The sequence below is a fragment of the Zonotrichia albicollis genome, chromosome 13, assembly GCF_047830755.1.
Source record: "Zonotrichia albicollis isolate bZonAlb1 chromosome 13, bZonAlb1.hap1, whole genome shotgun sequence".
Classification (NCBI taxonomy): Eukaryota; Metazoa; Chordata; class Aves; order Passeriformes; family Passerellidae; genus Zonotrichia; species Zonotrichia albicollis.
In genome coordinates this window covers 6,396,994-6,416,905 of record NC_133831.1, presented here as the reverse complement: position 1 = coordinate 6,416,905, position 19,912 = coordinate 6,396,994, and the positions used below count along the sequence as shown (strand labels likewise).

Sequence of the window (19,912 nt, the reverse complement as noted above, 5' to 3'; positions counted from 1 at the left end):
GGTACAGCCAGTATTTACCTTAACATTTGGGAAAAGCCTAAGCTACTTGCTTAAACCCCAAAATTTCAAGGTGGATTATGTGCTGGTTATTTAGCTGTGTAACCATATCTGTTAAATTAAAAGCAATTTAATAATTGAATGACTGCATTAAAACTTGGCATTAACCCTTATAGTTGCAGGATTGCAGAAGGCATCTAAAAAGTCTCTTTTAGTCTCTTTTTATAAAGGGGAAAGGCAGTGAGTTTTTTTTTTAAATTTTTGTTTTCCTCTTATCTGTAAAGTATTTGTATTAATCTCTCACACTGATTCTTCAGGCAAATATTTAAAGTTGGAAGTAGGTTTTTTTTTTTGCTTTTCTTGCCAGTTTATTTTTTGTCCTGGCACCACTTCCTTGGTTTTTTATGTACAAATACCTGCGCAAACATAATTTTTAAGGCATATTCTTCATCCTTCTGACCATATTGTTCATACACAAATTGTATTTAGGAAACAAGTGTTTTAGTAAGTTTAATGATGAGAGACAATTCTTTTGCATGAGACACTTATTTTCTGGATTACTTTTGTTATCTTGAGATCCAAATTTGATCAGAAAATTAATGTATATGTAGTAAATGAAAATTTCAAAGCTTTTGATGTTGATGGTGCTTAAAAATAAGACACTTAATTGTGAACTTTTTTCACATTTACACTAAAGCCATTTTAAACTTTCTTAATTGTCAGAACAATGGGATGTGGCCTTCTGACCCCTCCTGTCTGGGGCTGCCCCATTGTGCATCAGTAAAATATTGTAAAATACACGGTCTGGACTTTGATCTCAGCTTTTCAGACAACCTTGGAATTACCTTATCTATTTAATGATGAGTTTGGTTTTATGTCAGTGATTCCTGAGATGGGCCATGTTCGTGCACAAATTTAATTTCAGCCTTTCTGTTTGTTTTGTTCATGTTTTATATGTCACATTATATTTCTTTAGAAGGAAAGTAGAGAAAAGCTTTCCTCCTTTAGTGACCACAGATCAGGTGGCAGAAGGGCAGATTTTCATATTTTGGTGCTGATATTTTCCTGTGTGTGCAGAAAGACTTCATATTTTTGTTCAAGTCTATATTGTGTATATTGAGTGTATATTAAGAAGCTGATCCTGCCAACCCTTGTACAAGAAATCTTTACTAATGTGATTCAGCCCTTTTATTTCACTTTCTAAAATTACATACATATCAATGTGACCATTTTCAATGCATCTCTTAGCTTGGAAATGTGAACAGCTGGGGAAACAAAAGAGTTTGTGTATGTGTTTATTTCTTTGAGCATACTGTTCTGTAAGTTATCAATGTTACATTGTTTAAATCTAGGAAATTGTAACCATGAACTGCCAATTAAAATGGCTTAAATAGCTAATTATTCAGTTCTTTTAGATCTTTGTCTCATATATTTATTTCTACTTACGTTGAAGCATCCTGACATTATTCATGAGTACGGAAGTGATGACTTTTAACCACATTGATTTTTTTTTTCCCCCTAATATTAACACTGGGGGGAAAGGACCATACCTTAAATCCCTTGGCAATCTTTGCCAGCCTCCCAAGGAGCTGCAATGCATTTGTGGACCTGCAGTCGTCACCATGCTGCCAATGAATTGTGCTGCTGCAGCCAGAGCTCCATCTCACCATCACAGCACCGGGGCTTTAATCTCAAACTATTCCATCACATTTATTCCAATATTCTTCCTTCATTTTCATTTCCACTAAAGGAAAGAGCGTGCTTTGCTTTCTAGCTTGTAGGAGCCATGTTGTAAGAGTTGTCTTTAATTGTTAGTTATTGTTGTTTCAATACAGATTTATGAACTACTTATTTTGTGTCATTTAACATACAATTTTTAAGCAACATTTTTCAATCTGAACACAGCTTCCAGGAGGGCAAGCTGCCCAGAACATCAGTGATCTCACAGTTATTACTTTGTGTCATATATAATCTTGTTTTTTCCTGCAACAAATAAATCTTTGGGCCTCCCTGCAAAAAACATTTGTGGTTACAGTATAATAAAAATAAACCTTTTGTCGTGACTGCAGCTGACATTTATCAGCCTATTTGTGGGTGCTCTTTCTCTCTCTGTATAATACAGAACATAATTTGTCACTTTGTAAATACATTCCAGCCTAAATCCCTGCCAGCATCTGTTAGTGTTTGAAGGATTAATGCACTGCACAGTGCATGTCTGCACTTTCAGGCAACAACGTAGCTTATGGTTATGGATCATGAGAGAACAGGGAAAAAGGGTTCATTTTGTATTTACTTAAACATTGTTGCCCTTTTGACCATCATGCTTTTCTCCTCTTGTTGTATGGAGCGGGGATGCTGCCTTCCCTTCCCTCTGTGTGAAATCCTGCTGGAAGTTATGTACAGCCCTGTGTGTGGAGCTGTACATGTAAGATAACACCTCTTTAATTTTATGGGTAATTAACAATGGTAATAATGTATTGCAATAGGGATGTTACTGGTTTAGTCCATTTAGAAATTCTTCTTTTTCCCCAGCTTCTGCCATTTCCAACAAATCCATTACCCTATTGCCTCCTACATTGCTTCCTTCTCAGCAACCCCTAAACTGGGTTTATTTTATCTTAAAAACTTCAAATCGAGGGAGTTTTTAAAAGGAAAAAAGCCTGTAGCTTCTAAATTACCCTGATGCTGTTTGCCTTGTTCCTCTCTTTGAAAATGCATTCTGCTATCGCTTGGGATGGTGCAGAATGAAAGGAATTGAAAGCATCTGAATAGGAGGCTCTCCCCAGCTGAGATTCTGTTACATGTTCCCAGGCTCCCTTGATCATTCTCTAAACAAGGAGATATGTTTATTAGAATGGTAAACCATACACATGTTGTTATATATTGCCAAGATTATTTGAGATTCCCCAAGATAAATTCAAATGAGCTTTACAGGAATGGGTGTTTGGAGACGGGAAGAAGTGATCTATATCCAGGGAAAGAAAAAAAGAAAATCCAGCTCCAAGTAGGCTCCCAAGTAATTACCTACATTTCATGTGCATTAAGAGCTAAACAAATTCCTATTGCTAAAATCTACAGTAGATTTTTGTTTAAATACATGTAATTTCTTGTTATTGAAGCAAATGTGTCCTGTGTGCAATGGAACAGTGTGCATCCAGAAAAAAATCAGGGCATTTGGAGCCTACTAAATGAAGTATTCTGAAATTATAGTCCAGCAGTTTTTGTATGTTTTTATTCTCTCTGGTTATGGAATAAATAATTTAAAAAATATCTTTAGGAGAATGACTTCTTTTGCTCTTTCTAAGCATGATTTAAGATTGCTGGAGCATAGTTTACTTCACTGAAGATATTAATTTCATAAAGAAATGCAGATGTTTTCCCTTTTTTCCTTTATAATTATCTCCAGAAATATGAAAGGCCAAATTTACAGAGATACTGATCTAAGAGTTAACTAATGTAAAGATTATGAAATAACATTATTGCATATTGTAGTGGTAAGTGGTATTTATTACAGGAGATTTATTAAAAAAGGATATTAAAATCTGAAAAATGAATCAACCACAAAGAAACGAATGAGTGTATGCGTAGACATTTGCTAATAGAAAGAGATAAAGTTCTAAAACTATTGGGAAATTTAAAATGGTGATTGCATGATAATTCAAAAATACAAAGTATACCTGGAGGCTTAAGTCCCATTTTTGTATTTGGATTTTAAATTATAGATAAATTAAGTATTTGGATGAAAGAAAAAATTTTGTTGTGAACAGTGATTAGTTTAAATGTGAGACCAAATGCCAGGTTGGTGTATGCCATCCTCAGAAGCTGAACTCCTTTGTGTCAGACCATCTTTATCCCTTTTCCACATCTCTCACCTTCAGAATTTCAGACTTTTTGGCTCAGAATTTCAGGCAATTGCAACTTTTAGACATTAATTTGCAGGACAATCCTACAACAGCTTGAGGGCTTCAGGCTTTTCTGAAGAGGCCTCTGAGTTGTAGATGATGCCAGAAAGATAAACACTGTTCTCTGCCAAACATCCAAATTTCTCCAGAATTCTGGAGAAGGGATAGAGACAAAGAAAACAATGGTACTAATAATTTATTCTTCATGATAAAATGTTGGTCCAAGGCTGATCAGTGATCTGAGCAGTTTGCAGGCTCACACTGACCCATTAAATCTTGATCTGTGTGCTCTTCTCTTCACTTGGATGAAGACAACCCCTGCAGGAATTCCATTTTTGTGAGGATCAGAAGATAAGTTACTTAAACAGGAAGAACCAGACTTTACAAATGAATTTTTGGGAGAGGTCACACACAGCATCAGGCTATGACAGAATTGAGCAAGAAGAATAATGGAAAAATGTACACCACTAAATTACAACCAAAATACAGGTAAAACAAACACATCAGAAAATACTGAAACTGAGTATTACTAAATATTTTTTTTCTAATGAAAGAAAGGAAAAGCAAACTCTTTTAATCTCTGATTTTCATGAAGAATCAAGTTAGTCCCAGCTGTTTCCTTGTACATCTCATAAATGTGTTAGTAAAGTGGTTAATATTTGGGAAATTGATTTGTGTTGTCTTGCATAAATTAGTGGAAATTTGAAAGTACTGCACAAATACTGCTGATATTGGGGAGAGGAGAAGGGGGGAAAAATTGAAAAATGAGTGTAAAAATGCTCCACCACAAGGTCTTCTAAGGAACTTTGATGAATCCCAAAGGCATCAGAAGAACACGTTATTAGAGCACCTTCCAGAGGTGCTGGATTGCTCTGAAAGCAGCGATGGATGCATCCATCCCCATCAGCTCCCAGGAGCTGCAGAGCATTCAGAGCACACAACCACCTGAAACTGCCATTGCATAAATACAGTTTTGCATGAGGCACCAAATGTTGACTACATTAGGGACAATAATATCTGCAGTCCTAATCCTGAGTGAAAGCCTTTTTCCCCATTAGGTACCCCCATAAATGGTGCATGGCACTGGCTATTGGCTGTCATAAGCTCTGTGTCAAATTGTCAGATGTGCTTCTAAAACATCCCCTGCTCCATCCTCAACATGGAAATATGGGTTTATGTGGGCATTGCTTGTCATATGCTGAGATTTAGTTATTTGTTTACCTATTTTCAGATAATTCCACAGATTTTTCATCAGCTTTGATGTAAAATTCTTTTTTCCCCCAAGATTTTCTTAGACAGCCTGTCAGAACTATCTGCATTCCAAGACATTGTCATGAAGATTTTTCTGTATTAAATTAAACCACTTTTTACCAATTGATTGTACTTTCAGTTCCTCAAATTCAGATATTTCTGTTGCTGTGCCAGGTATTCAGTTTTGAGTTAAGGACTTTTAAACATTGAAGATGTACACACACTATTTTCTGAGAGTGAAATTATACAGTAAATTATGTAGTGTCCACTCTGGTACATTTTAAGTAGGCCCTCACAAAATGACTTGTACTTACATAAGATACAGAGGCTACAGCATATTTATTAAGACTCTTCAACTCTGTATGAAACTGGAGCAGTCAGAAGTAATGGTGTCTGCTGAAAGATTCTTTATCATATGAATTTACTTTTAGTCATCTATTATTTATTTCAGCTATTTTATATGCCATTATAATAAATATTATGACAGAGAAAGCTTTTATGCTTCAACTTATTGTACTGCTCTTCACTTCCTTGCAATCCTTCAGGAAAATGTAGCTATGCTTTACCTATATTTAACGTAAATCATCACTTACATTTGAATGAAAAATTCACTATGAAAAAAGGCTCCTTCTTCAATACCAAGACACAAATGCACAATCATGTTTACTGCCAAACTACTCTACCATGCAGTGTTCATTTTTAAACAATTTTTAGGCTGTAAAGTGAATGCATTGCATATAGTGAAATAGCTGGCTTTCTGGGGGTTTTCACTTTTGTGTTACTTTCTGGCTCAATAAGCATTTTTCTAGCATGAGTGCAAAGTATAGCCAATTGCACTTAAGCATTTTTAATATTTTTGCTCCAATAGCGAGCAGCTTAGATACAGAACCGAATAAGCTGTTTTCTGGGGCTGTACAGAGTAATGAAACTTACCTGGAAATATTGATGAAAGGCTTTTAGAACTGAATGTGAAACATGAAATACAAGATAAATTTTTTTCTTTGGACTTTTCAAAGTGTTTTTGTGTTGGGTTTAGAAGAGGACTTGTTTGGAACTGGAGATTGATTTGCCTTTGTCTGTTTCTTCAAAGGCACCACGTTGATGCCTGGATTCAAATTGTTAGATTTGAACTGCTCATTGGGCTTTGTGAAATACAAATACCCCCATCCCAAACTCAAACCTCTCAGTTGGTTCTGGCTGACCTGGATTTCTCAGTGCTCAGCAGACAGGGCTGATCTGGCTCTGGTCCTGAAGGGGGTTTGGATACAGGTGGGACATTTGTCCTGGGTACCTGCAGCAAGGACAGCAGTTCATTTTCACAGCTTTTCAAAGGCACCACACAGTTATGACCCTGTGGTTTAGAAAAGAGCTCTTTAAATTATTCTACACTCATTTCAGTATCTACTATCTCCTTAAATGATGTAATTGAAAATAAAACAGTAGAGCGAACATTAATACCTTTTGTCAATTTAATTTTCAAAATTCTGGAGTTTCCTGGCTTAGTGTATTAATTTGATGATGGTAGTTTAAAGACTGTCTGCTGTATTTGGGAAGGTGGCAAGTCTCATTTAAGGTTTCACAACATAAAATGAGGCATAATTCAGTGCTGAAAACATGTGAAGTGAAGTAGTGAGAGACATCAGCATAATACAATTATGACACATTAGATCAGGATTTGCAGCATACCATTACCAATCAGTTCTGACTGCAGAGAACAATTACAGTTAAGATGCCTTTTAGCAAAAATGATTTTTAGTTTTATTTTTTATGAAAACCCCCTATGCTCTTGTATACATATCACAATATGTGACACCTAGGCTTCTAGGGAAAGAGGAAAACATTATAACAGAGGTTAATCTGAGCTACTGTAAGAAAACAAACACAAAACCTTCTACTTGTCATTTATGGAGATATTCTTACATTATTAAGAACATATCTTGCAAGTATATTGCTTTATTCATAGATTTTTTTAAAAAGGGGTATTGTGATATAAGTAACAGTGGGAAAATTTAAATAAAATTGAATTGATACTAAAATTTTAGCATTTCACAGTCTCAAACTGTAGCAGGAATTGATGATCTACAGAAAACCTCTGTGGGGTAAGAGGTGCTGGATTCTCAGTTGAGGGGAGAATCTGAAAGACAAAAGTTGGGGAACTTGCCAAAACCCATGGTACAATAAAGTGATTTCTTCCCCAGCTGTGCTTGGAGAAAACACTCACACCTGGCTTCTTGGGTGCCTTCAGAAGCTGAGGTGTCAGCTTCTCACTCAGGTTCTGAGTGCTTTGGATGTCCCATGCTCCAGTTTTTCCCTTGAAGAAAACAGAGTAAATGTATTTGTGCTCAGTATGTGAAGGAAATACAGGCTGCAACCATCAAGGTTTTAAACAGCAAAAGCAGGGAGAAAGCTGAAAAAAAAATGATTTTTAAATTTCTGATTTTTATGTTTTCAATGTATTAATCCCCAAATCAGACCAATCTGAGTCTTCTTACCTTCTGTTTCAGAAAGTATTTTGAAGGCTTCATACTATATTTTTCTTTTGGACATGAAGTACAGAAAAGTACCTTTTTTGTTGCTGAAGCCTAATATGTGACACCAAGAGGAAAAGCATTACCTGAGTGATGTCGTGTGGACTTGAATCCTTGTCTCCAAGAGGACAGTGGCTGGCAGCTTGTGGCCTAGCCTGTTGAACTACTTGATTATTATGTTTTTTGACATCCCTATGTCCCTATATTTGTACCATTCTTGTCCTTTTACCCTTGGGAGAGACAGGAGAATATTTCAACTGAGGAAAGCAGAGGCAAAGTAAACCCAGCTATGCACATGACTTCTGTAGTGAGTAAACAGCTTTGAACTGTAGAGAGGAGAAATTATTCTGGAGTTCCATTGCATAATGCAAGGCAGCATCATCTTTCTCAAGTCTCTGACCATCAAACAGAAGAAAATATTTACCCAGTGGGGCAAAATGAATTCCAGAATGATGAGCATCTTGTAGGGGTAAAAACCTCTTTGTAGCAAAGTTTGGTTTAGCATTTTCCAACTCCAGCAATTGATAGTTCCTATGAAGACTGAACCTGTTGAAATTTTAGTTGTGTTTGTTTTGCTGTCCTGATAACTCTGGCTGGAATGGGACAAGAGGAATTGGAGTGATGATATTCTGTTTAAGGTAATTGTAGCAGGCAGAACGGGTACTAGCAAAATTGAAAACAGATGTAGGGAGAAAAGTGCCAGATGCAATGAAATGGGGAAGTCAGATGGATCACTTGAGCTTGGGAGACAATGGGAGACTTCCTGGCTTCCTTCTGTCCTTTCATCACTCCAGCAATGCTCATGGTGTAACCTTGTAATCCCAGCAGATCCTGGTGCAACCACCAGTGATGACTTTAGTGTTGTGATGAAAATAGGCACACATCTTTTGGTTCATTTTGTTCTGAGATTTGGAGTTTCAAAATATCTGGAAGCAGGGATCTTAAAGCTGAAAATTGTGTTTTTGGGATAGTGTGTCCTCTCCTAGGTGAAACGTTTGCTTTAGGTATATATAAAATTTCTTTTGAAGACACAGAATCACAGAATGGTTTGGGTTGGAACTTAAAGTCCATCTTGTTCCAATCCCCTGCCATGGGCAGGGACACCTTCCACTATCCCAGGTTGGTTCAAGCCCCATCCAGCCTGGCCTTGGACACTTCCAGAGATGGGGAGTCCACAACCTGTGGCAGAGAAGTGCATTTATAATATGTCCTGGTAAACTCTTACTGTAGAAAGCGCTATATAGACTGATTTGTTATTTTCTGTAGTCATTTTATACTGTCCTTTATATCCCCTACTAGGGAAAATAGATTTTTTAAAATTAATATGTGCCAATCTCAAGTTAGCTGTTTTTTATAGAATATTTATTAGGTTTTTTTTTCCTATTGGTATGGTTCCAAAAAATAGCATGTCTTGAGAATAGCACTTACTCTACTTTTTATTTCATGAGTTACATAAGTTTCACTGTCAAAATCAAAGCAAAAAGATAGCTATTAACCTTAGCACTGCCTTGAGTCCATTCATTGCATTATATAAAGCTGTGCATTACATAGTGTGTGTTTTCAGCAGAATCACCAAATCACAAATGCTACTTTTGGCACTAAATGTTGTGCTTGTCCATCCCTTTTGATGATTTGTATTCACTCTGGGGTTATAATGTTAAACAAGGGAATCAGACAAGTTTCATAACACATTTACTGTAATGTGATACTGTGAACTGAACTTGCTGTTATTTATCCTTTTTTATATTTTCTCTTGTTCCAGCATAAAGCCAAGGTAGAGGCAATGACCTTAGACCTTGCTTCTCTTCAGAGTGTGCAGCACTTTGCTGAAGCATTCAAATCCAAGAATCTGTAAGTACTCAGAAAATTAGATGTAATAATTTCTTGTTATTTTAATGTCTTTATCAGCTGAGCACAGTTGGCAGGATCACCACAGTTGGATGGATCACCAACTGCAGTGAGTGAATAATCTTTTCACAGGAGTTTTTTTCAATGTAAATTAAAGATCATTTGTTTTCATACACAAAAACAAAAATAAGTTACAGATCTTCTATTATTTGATGTGTAGCCCCGCTTTTAAAGGGCTTTTTTACCCTGTGGCTGTTGAAAAAGACCAAAGCTGAATTGCATAAAGACAGCTCAGGCAACTGGTGACAGTTTGGCAGTGGTTTGGAAGAGGTCAAGGGTGAACAATTAGTGCACTGCTTGTCTTATGTTGTTTTCTAACCTTCTCTCTCTCCTTTTCCTTTTTAAAGCCTTAAAAAAACACAGCCCTGTGAGCCAGACAGCTCAATTTTCCAGTCCTGTATGTGGAATAGCACATAACAAAAAAAAAGGAAAAAAAAGGGGAGAGGTTGTGATAATGACATCACTTAACAACAGACAAATTTATATGGAGATAACCAGGTTAGATTCCAAGTGGTTCCTTTAATTTAGCTTGAACAGAGCAATGAATGTCTGAATTGAAGAAATTATTTGAAAGCTTTTAACTTCCAAGTCTTGACAATAAATTCCACACTTTGTACTTTTATCCACAGTTTGACCCATTGGTTCTTGTGAGTATTCAAACTTAGCTATTTTTTGCAAGTATTTCTGTAACTGATATGCATCTTACTGTTCTTCTCCAGAGAATATGACCTCTTAGCTTTGAAAATACATTATCTTAGAGAAAATATATAACAAAGAGTGTTTTTTTTCACTTTTGAAACACTGCCAAAGCTAAATCTCACATGAATAGACAGATGACATTTTAGTACTTATAGGTCTTTTAGATGCAAAGAATTGTCAAAACTGACTTCTAACAGAATTTCTTTACTGCCAAAACCCTTAGTATCAATATTTTCTTATCATGTCATCTTCATATATTAAAATTTCTTGAAAGACAAATCCTTGCAGTATTGCTGCTTTAGTACTAACTTGGTTTTGTGGTGTGAGAGCAGTAAGTGTTTTAGTTTAGAATCTTCATGCTTTTAATGTGTTACATTTCCTTAAATGTGTGGTGCAGTGGAAAGTCAAAACCACCCTTCTTCCAAATGCAGGTCTTAACCTGACTTGTGTGTTGTAGCTCATACCATGGTTGTCCTAGCTAGTCCATTAGGTATGCATGTTTATAAATCCTTGGAAGTGAACAGGCTTAAATCAATTTTTGCCAGAGAACTTAGGAAATGAGAAGATCTAGTATCAGTAAAACCTGTTGAGTTTTTGTTGGCATACCCCACTCTATCAGTGTAGGTCTGTTAAGCTACATTGTCAGTGATGGACAAGCTTTACTGATGTTTCACTCTCATTTTATTTGGAACATAATTTAGTAATAGACAGCATTCAAAGCCTCTGCCTTCAGGCTTTTCTGTCTTAAATATGTGCTCAGATGTGCTTGTGTCTGGCCGGACTCATCCAAGCATTATGTGGAAGTCTATGTTCTCTATCTATTGAGAGACTTTGGTTTTGACCAAAATGAATTTCCAGTTATATTTTGTTTAAAGTCTGGGGCTGGATGGAAACCAGACCCCACACACTGCCTGTAGCACTGCATCTTTTATCTGATGCAATACAGAAAAGTCACCTTACAACCATCAGCAGGAGGGTGGACTGGGAGACCTACCAGGTCTTTCTGGCCTCTGATTTTTTTTGTAATTTAACTATGTCGGGATAAGTTTGGAAAAGCAGTTATGTGGCAGAGGCACCTTCCTGCTGCAGTGGTGGCTGATGAGTTTTCCAGCCCTGCTGAGCACTGATGACCTTTGTCTGTCTCCTCTTTCATCGGTTTTGCCGCAGTGTCCAGAGGCTTCGTCACGTTGGGGATTCCTCTGCACCTGGGGCTTTATGAGCAACTGGAAGGAATCTTACAGGCCCCAGTGACAGACTGAGCCTTGTTCTTTGTGCTTGGTCCAGTCTTGTCAGTTGGCAGCCACAATTTCTGAAATATTCTGTAGGAGAAGCACATTGTGCTGGAGACCACCCTTCCCATGAGGGACCTGTCACTCCTGTTAATGACTGTAGGAAATACCTTAAAAGAAAAGTTTTTTCTTTCTCTTACAGATTTCTCAACAATAAAGCAGATAGAAAAAGCAAATAAAGTGGGGTTTTTTTTTATTTTTTTTTTTTTCCAAAACGAAAATGTCATTTGAGTTCTGAGCTGTCTAGATCTTGGTTCCTGGGAAAATCTACAATACTTCTAAAATGTCAAGGAGAAATTTTGTATGAGCACACACATTTTAATAAAGACCTGTATTTTATTTCTCACAGCATTTAATGTGAAGAGGCCTTTAGTATTCAGTGGTGAACATCCTAAAGTTCTCTGTGCAAGTAGTGATATTCTTTGTTTAGTTTCTCCAGTGCACTGTTGGTGTCTGGGACACTGCTATTTTCCACAACCTGTTGGCATTGGTGACACATGACCTAATAACTGAAAATTTCTAAAATAGATAATAGATAGGCATGCCTTTTGAAATTCTGTTTTTCTGACACACTTTGTGGCTCTAGGTGCTATTTTTTGTCAGCAGATATAAGGGTGTGCTCAGAATCCCATCACAGCCTGGGACCCTGTTCCTCCCTGGTTGACAGCAATTGGAAAATAGTCTTGAAGAACAGATCTCCTCCTGGATGAGAAAACTAAAATGGAACAACTTCAGAAAAAGGATCCCTAAGTTTTATTGAATTGAAACCTTTGCAGCTGGGGAAGCTGGGGGTGTTTGTATTGCAGAGAGCAGAAGGGAAATTGCTGAAACTGTGAATCTCTTGCCTTAATCAAATAAGTTGTAGAGGAAAAAAAAAGCCTTCTTGAATGTGCTTGAGAATCAGAGAGATTGTGGAAACCACCTGAAGAATGAAGAAATGTCATCCTCTGCTCAGCAGGAATTTAACAGGGTGGTTGCATACAGAAAGCAAATGATGCAACAGAGGGAGCCTTGAGAAAAGCGTAAATAATAAACAGGAGGAAATAGTTACTCTGAAAAGAAATATTTAATATGAATTGGAATAGTACTTTAAAGGCTAAGGCTAAGAAGCCTTCCCTGTTTGAAAGTAAAAGTCAGATGATTCATCTATAAATTATCATACTTCTGAGATTTGGTAGAAATCTTTTATTCCTACATGGATTTGTTAGGTGTTGCAGACTTGTCCACAGATAAAATCTGAGCTGTGAATATATAAACACTGGTAAATTATGCCATATTCCTATAAATATATTCTTGGAAATCCTCCCTCCTCTCAGAAAAAAAGAGGGGTTTTTTTGGTTTGCATTATCTATACTCTTGAGTTGATACAGCTGTTTCTCTTTCTGAGACTTTTTTATACATGCAGAAGGGTGTTGCTGATTATTTTAGATCCTGCAGTTCTGTGATTGCAGCACTCAAACTTTCTCTAGGAGCAGGACAATGCCCTCCAGTTTTTTTCTGGTCTCACAGTTAGAAGGATTCAGTGGGCAAAATAAGGTAAAAACCTAAATTAGTTGGATCTCCTGAAGTCAACTTAGGGAGAAGACAGAATAAAACAATATTGCTGCTTAATATTTAATCTAGCATTGTAGCACAACCTGACCACACAGACTAACACATAAAATGGATGTCCAATAAAAAAATATCGGACAGGATTTCTAACAAAATAAATTTTTGGAGAAAGCCAGCTGTAGTTTTAGTATTTAGTATTTCTGGCTTGTTTTCTGCAGGGACATTCCCCACTGGATATTTCTAAGAGGAGTGAATAAACTTCATCTTCCTTCCTTGTCAAGACAGTGCTAACGTTAGGATGAGAGTGGGACAAGAGATCTCAGTGCCCCTAAATTACTGGATTTGTTCAAGTTGCTTCTTTTATATATATCAAATCTTTCCCCTCTGCTGGTTTCCAGCTCAGGCAGTTCATTGAATGTCTCTGTTATGGAAAGTCAAACAAATGATCTGTTTATAATAATGTTCTGGGCTAAGATGGATTTGGCATGAGCTGATTTCTGTGCAGCTGGCAGAGGCAGACCAACCAATCTTTCATATTAGTGTTTTGGAACTAAGAAACACAGAATTGAATCTGCTATTCATTGAGTGGGCATGATGTGAGGAATCATGGTTGGTATCAATCCCCCTTACAGATAAAATTACAGCCCTCCTGTGATTGTATAGAACACAGCACTGGAATTCAGTCAGGGTCAGTGTTGGGTGGCTCAGGGTCTGTGGAATTGGTGTTTGTGTAGCAGTGGAGACTTGTGGATGTGGCACTTGGATTTTTAATTCTAATTTGGTCATCCCATACTTGGCTGAAACCTGCATACTTTAACTGAGGGACAGCACTGATGTTTCAGTTCTAAAACTCCCAGGTCCAGATATTGGGACCTGTTGCCAATATCTACAGCTGTGGTGTCCTGGCATTTGCCTGGACCTCACCATAAAAAAGCTTCCATGATCAAAACAGCAGGCAGGAGTGAGCAGGAAAGTTACAGATGAAATTTGATGTGCACTTGTACTTTTCAGTGGTGCATGGTGCCACTTGGTTTGAATTAAAGTTATCTTCTGCCAAACAGTAAGGCTTTAATTTAATGTTCTCAATGTTTGAGAGAAAAAAGCTGAAGTTATCCTGAAAAATCTTGAATTAGTCCAAAGACATGAAACAATGTTTGCCAATAGCTACTGCTTGGAATTTTCTGAATTGTTAGGAGAAATTTACAATTATGCAGGACTTCCAGATGTAGATCTTCACTGCAGTTACTTTCCTATACTTTAAAGAAAGATTTTTTTTTTTTTGGTGGTAAGAATTGGCATCTGCTAACAGTTAATTCACTAATGATGTGTGTAGAAAAATAGAAAAGACAGCAGTTATGAGTTATGGTTCTCCATTTGGAAGTTTAGTCTCTTGATTTTCCTAACCAGACCCAAAATGGAGTGGGCCAGGTTTTCAGCTGGCTTCCTCAGCTGAGGCCCCAGACTCTGTAACTGCATTCATTTTTCATGCTGCAGGCACAAGTGTGCTGGAACCTTGCAGGTGCAATTAAGATTTTGGAGCCTGATGAAAAGTCAATCCAGAATATGATTTTTCTGTATTTCCTTATTATAACTGACATATTGCAGGTGTGTTTTTTTAATTCCAATTGAATGACAATTAAATCATAGATACTGTGTGTTAAATTCTATGCATACCTGGGAATACATATGTAAAAATAGGATCTGCTTAGCAAATTGTTACAAATATAACTTAAAATTTCTGGAAAAAATGAATATATGATTTAGATGAATTATCAGTGATGCCATTATGCTAATATGTTTAATGGTTGTCAATGTATCTCTATCAAAGATGATTGTTGCCACTGCTTATTGTCTTTCCAAGCCTGAACATACTTTATGTCACTGTACAACTCTGTTAACTCTTTGCCATTAATAGAATGACTTTCTGTGAATTAAATTAGTGACAGTTGAAATTTTACATTTGTTTTCTCAGCTTAGAGTGTGGTTGGCAACCTGGCAGTGCCACCAAGGCACAAACTTCTGGACAACATTGTGCGTTTTGAGATATCAAAAAATACCCACATTGAATTAAGAAACATGCATGGTTCAGAAGTTACTGTTGCAGACAGCACATATCTTAAATTTAAATAAGATCAAAGGCTGACTACATTTGAAACATACATAATAATATTAGAGTAAAACTATTTTTTTCTCTTTGTGGTGATGTTGTGCCTTATTAAAGCCTAGGGATTGGTTTTCTGCATAAATAGTTTTTCTTTTTCTTCTTTCTTCTGTTTTTAAGCTCTTGTACACAATTACTCCTTTGTGGTAGCGTGTGTCAAGCCATGTGGATCCAAAACTTATTTCCAGTACTTTATAAATGAAAAATCAAAAATCTCAGAATCTTTAGTCCTTCCTCCTTTTCCTAGAGGCAAAGATCCTGATGTTTTCATCAGATCACCTTTCCTTTCGTCTGCTCTGTTGTGGAAATACCTTTGCCCTCAGAATATCTAATTTTTTTTTAAAGTCCATATTACTTCACCAACTTTACACACAGTTGCCTCTACAAAAAATGATGAAGTGCTTTTTACACATTACTAACAAAAAGATTTTTTTTGATGTTTGTTGCATAGCTTTATGACTACAACTGTGCTGTCCAAAATTTCCAAACCTGCCCCTTGTCTTTGGACACTTTGCACTCACTTTATTCTGCCCTAATGAAGAAACCTTGAAAACTCTCCAGGGACTTTCTGCTCCCTGGTTGTACTGGTGCCATTTTGAGGCATCTCTGTGCCTAAATCCAGCATGAGTCTAAGATGGCTTGGGGCTCTGTTTTCCTAAAAAACTTACACAAGATGCACCAGCTGTGAAAGCTGTTTTGAGCATCTAAATAAGAAAAATATGTATGATTAATATGATTAATAACTGATTAAAACATATTCTGTCACAAATATACCAAGGATCTTTGAGCATTATGGATTAATGAGTTTTGAGAAGCTCTGTGTGTTTAATTGATGTTGCCTTCTAAAAATTCTGAATTATCAGGCCAGAATGTTTAATTATATATACATTAAAATATATTTAGTCTATTTAGTTAAATGCTTTCTAGGGGAGATAATTAAAACACAGAAGGCAGAGTCTTCTGCAACTTGGGTAGGGAAGGCTCACTGCAGGGCTGAGACTGGCCATGGATCTTAGAATCCAAAAATTTGTGTAATAGACTGAAAAGGTTGTATTTCTTTATTAGCTGTTCCCCAAAATCCCAGAGGATGTCAAAGTACATTAATTTCCATCACAGCATGGAATCTTTCAGGTCTGAATGGCAGCACACAGCTGCTGTAGGGCTGTGTGTGAATTCTGCTACAGCTCTATAATCTCTGGGCAAAACAGGGAAGAGTCATTGGCAAATTAAATGCTCAAAATGAGGCGTTTTAGTCTTTGAATGATCAACTGTAGTCCCAACAACATTTTCCAAGGGTTTAGCTGTTTTCAAGTGAAAATATTACAAATATGTAACAAAAGTAGTAATTTACCTTTTTTTTTTTTTTGTGGGTTGTAGCTTTCTTTTTCTAACAATTCCTTATTGTGTGCAAACAAAATTTGTATATTTAGAAGTACATGCAGAAACAAAAAAAATCATTCTGTGGTTATTACAAAACTGAATATTTCTTTAGGTCTGGCTTATGCTTTTTTGTGACTACATGTGAATGTGTGTAAATAATGATTTTCTAACAGAATTTGAACGAGATGCACTTTGAAGCAGCAAGTGTCCTTAGGTGGGCTGCTGAATGAAAATTACCAGATTCTGGATATTTTCATTGCTGTTGTCTCTTATTAATTTCTGAAGGTGCAGGATGATGTGGGGTTATTTTGGTAGTTGTCCCGTCACCGTATATGTAAGAAAAAATAATAAAGGGAAAACCATGACTAATGGATGCTTTTTGTTTAGTTCCAAATCAGTTGAGACCTGTGTTCCTTCTCCAAACATTTATGAAATTGTACACTGAAGCTTCTAGAGAGGTAATGAGTAATGATTGAGGGATGTTGACCTCTATGCAGAATGCAGATGATGTATTGGGAAGGCACAGGAGCAGCTGCTCGAAGCAATTCCCATGGATGTGTTATGAAGGAAGAATCAGAACTGCTTCAGTCCACTCCCATTAATCTCTTAGAAGTGGGGCAAAAGTATTTGCTGATCAACAGTGTCAAATCCTGGAGAGAAATCCAGTAGGATGAATTGCAGGGAATTTTCCTTGCTTCTAACAGGAGGTCATCCATCAGGGCTCTGAGTCCTGTGTTAGAGGCTTGCCTTAAAATGAAGCCTGTCTGACAAGGATCCACATTTCTGTCAGCTGCCAGTTGGCAATAAGGGCATTGTTGCTGACCTTTTAGCCAATATTTTTATAAAAAAGGGAAGTTAGGCATTAAGCATTTTGTTTCTTAAAATTATTGAGTTAAGCAGTGGTTTTTTTTTTTCCTTTTACATTTAACCAGTAAACATTTAAATATTTTTGTGTCAGTATTAGATTATACATGGTTCTGAGTTTTCCTGCTGCTGTCTGAGCCCTGACTTAGTGATTTTCTTGTTGCTTGGTTTCCTGTCAGTACTGTTTGTAAACTGAGAGGGATTTCTGGAGATGGTTGTTTAATTTACCCATTTTCTGGAGAGCCATAAGCCTCCCTTGCCTGTTGGATATTCCCTTTGTGTGTCTAGGCACTCCCTCATGGAAAGAAGCACAACTTTCTCACTTTCAGAGAAAGCAGCCTGGGTGTTCAGGGTTATGGGGTGGAAAAGTTTGGTGGGCTGTGACTTTGCTTCTTTGTGGAAGAGAAGTCACAGCTCTGCCTTCTTTACTGGCCGTGACAGAGGCCTACAGTTGCTTATGGGACTTTGGGGATATGGTGAGGCCTTTTCTGTTGAATTTCTGTGTAATTCCAAACGGTGTGAACTTTTCAAATCACTTGAGAAGTGCCCCAGATGGTGTGACATTCTGCTTCATGGGAAGATTTGAAAGTATTCCCTGTGCATACTCTCTGGTTAACTATTTCATTGCGTTTGAAATGGGAGAACACCAAAGCCAAGAACTCTGTTGACATTTTGGTGGTGTTTGTTTAACCTCCTAGTGCACAGGCTACATTTGTTGAAAAATATTATTCTTACCTTTGCAAATCATCAGTAATTAATTCCCTTGGAAATATCCACTGCTGCACACAGCCAGCTTGGGAGGCTGCTGACAGATCACAGCTTTACATCAGGTGCTAACAAATTGATTATTAAATTTCATAACTTACTGATTTATAGCAACAATTTAATTTCTGTATCTCTCTAATGTATTCACTTACTGTATTTTCAAATAGTGCAGAGGAGTTGGATTGCTTAGTTGCTTCTAATGGTGAATTGTGCACAGCATGTGAGATGTGAATGACTTCCCCAGTGCAAAGGTTAGTGAAGTATCACAGGCTTTGTGAAGTGCACAGAATATTAGCTGCATTTCAGCTCAGGTATTCACATTTAAGATTGTCCTGGCTGATTCTACATGCTTTTAAACTTTCAGTAAGTTGTAGGCACAGTTACCAGCATGGTGAGGGGTTTCTGGGATTGCTGGGTGCCCTGCAGTTGGAGCAGTGTGTTCCTGAGGCTCAAGAAGCAGTGACTACCTGAAATAAAAGTAGTATGTACTACTTTAAGTAGTATTTACTTTAAGTAGTATATACTATTCCACTAAATAATGGAGCAGATCACGTTCAGGTCCCAGTGCCCACCTAAATGGCATTGATATCCCACATTAGCTCTCTTGGTGGGGTGTAAGTCACTGCCTGAAGACATTTTAAGGAGACACAGACAAATTTTCATAACACTCTGCAGGGTCCTAGCTGTAATATTTCCAAAAATACCTCGTGGGTGCCATGGTTAGAGGGAGCACTGGTCAATACCAGGAGTAAACACTATGGAAAATTTCCTTTGCTGCTGACTTCCTTTGTTGGCCTTTGCTGTGCCTTTGATGTAGAATTACAAACTATTTTAAACTGAAGGGGGATTTTTTTTTTCCTCAGGAGGAAGCCTCATGCAGATTGCAGCAATGTTTTTAATGAACTTGTGAAATCAAGGTCATAGTTCTGCTATCACTTAAAAATACTCCTGTCATAAAGCAAAGCTGCAGTGCCAGATGTGTGGTGTGAATTGTCACGTATCTTAAAACTTTTGTCCCTGCATAATGATATGTTCAGTGACACAGAGCTGTGCACCACTGAGATTAGAATCTGTCATCTGTGGCTGAAATTCATAACTGCACAGTGGCTGTTACCCAGGTAATCTCATTCATTTCCTGGTGTGCAAATGGCTGGGTCACAAAAACTCAGATGACAATTTTCAGTAATTGGACCTTTGTTAGCAGTCTGACGAGAGACACCGATAGCTTAATGGACGTGGATCCAAATCTGAGAGGTGGCTTTTTTCTGAGCTGAAATGAAGCACAACATCAGTGGCTATTCATGCAAACCTTTAGGTTTCTTTTCTGTAGAGTTATCTAGGAAAAAAAATCCTTTTTTATTTAGTATTTAAAACCACTAGTGCTAATTAAAAAATAAAGGATTTCTAAAAGGGAGTCTGATACAAAATTTTCACTATGATAACTGTTTAATATGTTTTTATATTTATTTTCCTACTTCGCAGAATTTTTAAAGTAAAATATTGTAAATAATGTTAATTTTACAGTCTCTCAAATTAGAATTACTTTTACTTTGAAAAAAAGAGAAATGGACTTTGAAATCTCATAAAATGGACTGAAGCATAATTTTATTTCTTTTA

The 19,912-nt window shown here is 37.0% G+C and overlaps 1 protein-coding gene across 4 annotated transcripts in view; it reads left to right on the top strand.

The window, feature by feature from the left end:
* WWOX (WW domain containing oxidoreductase) overlaps positions 1 to 19,912 on the top strand; it is a 474,241-nt gene that overhangs the window by 82,909 nt on the left and 371,420 nt on the right. For all 4 annotated transcript variants that reach the window (XM_074550819.1, XM_074550821.1, XM_074550820.1 and 1 more), the window contains exon 6: positions 9,441 to 9,529. In XM_074550819.1, coding sequence (XP_074406920.1) covers positions 9,441 to 9,529 — 89 coding nt within the window. The remainder of the gene's footprint in view (positions 1 to 9,440; positions 9,530 to 19,912) is intronic.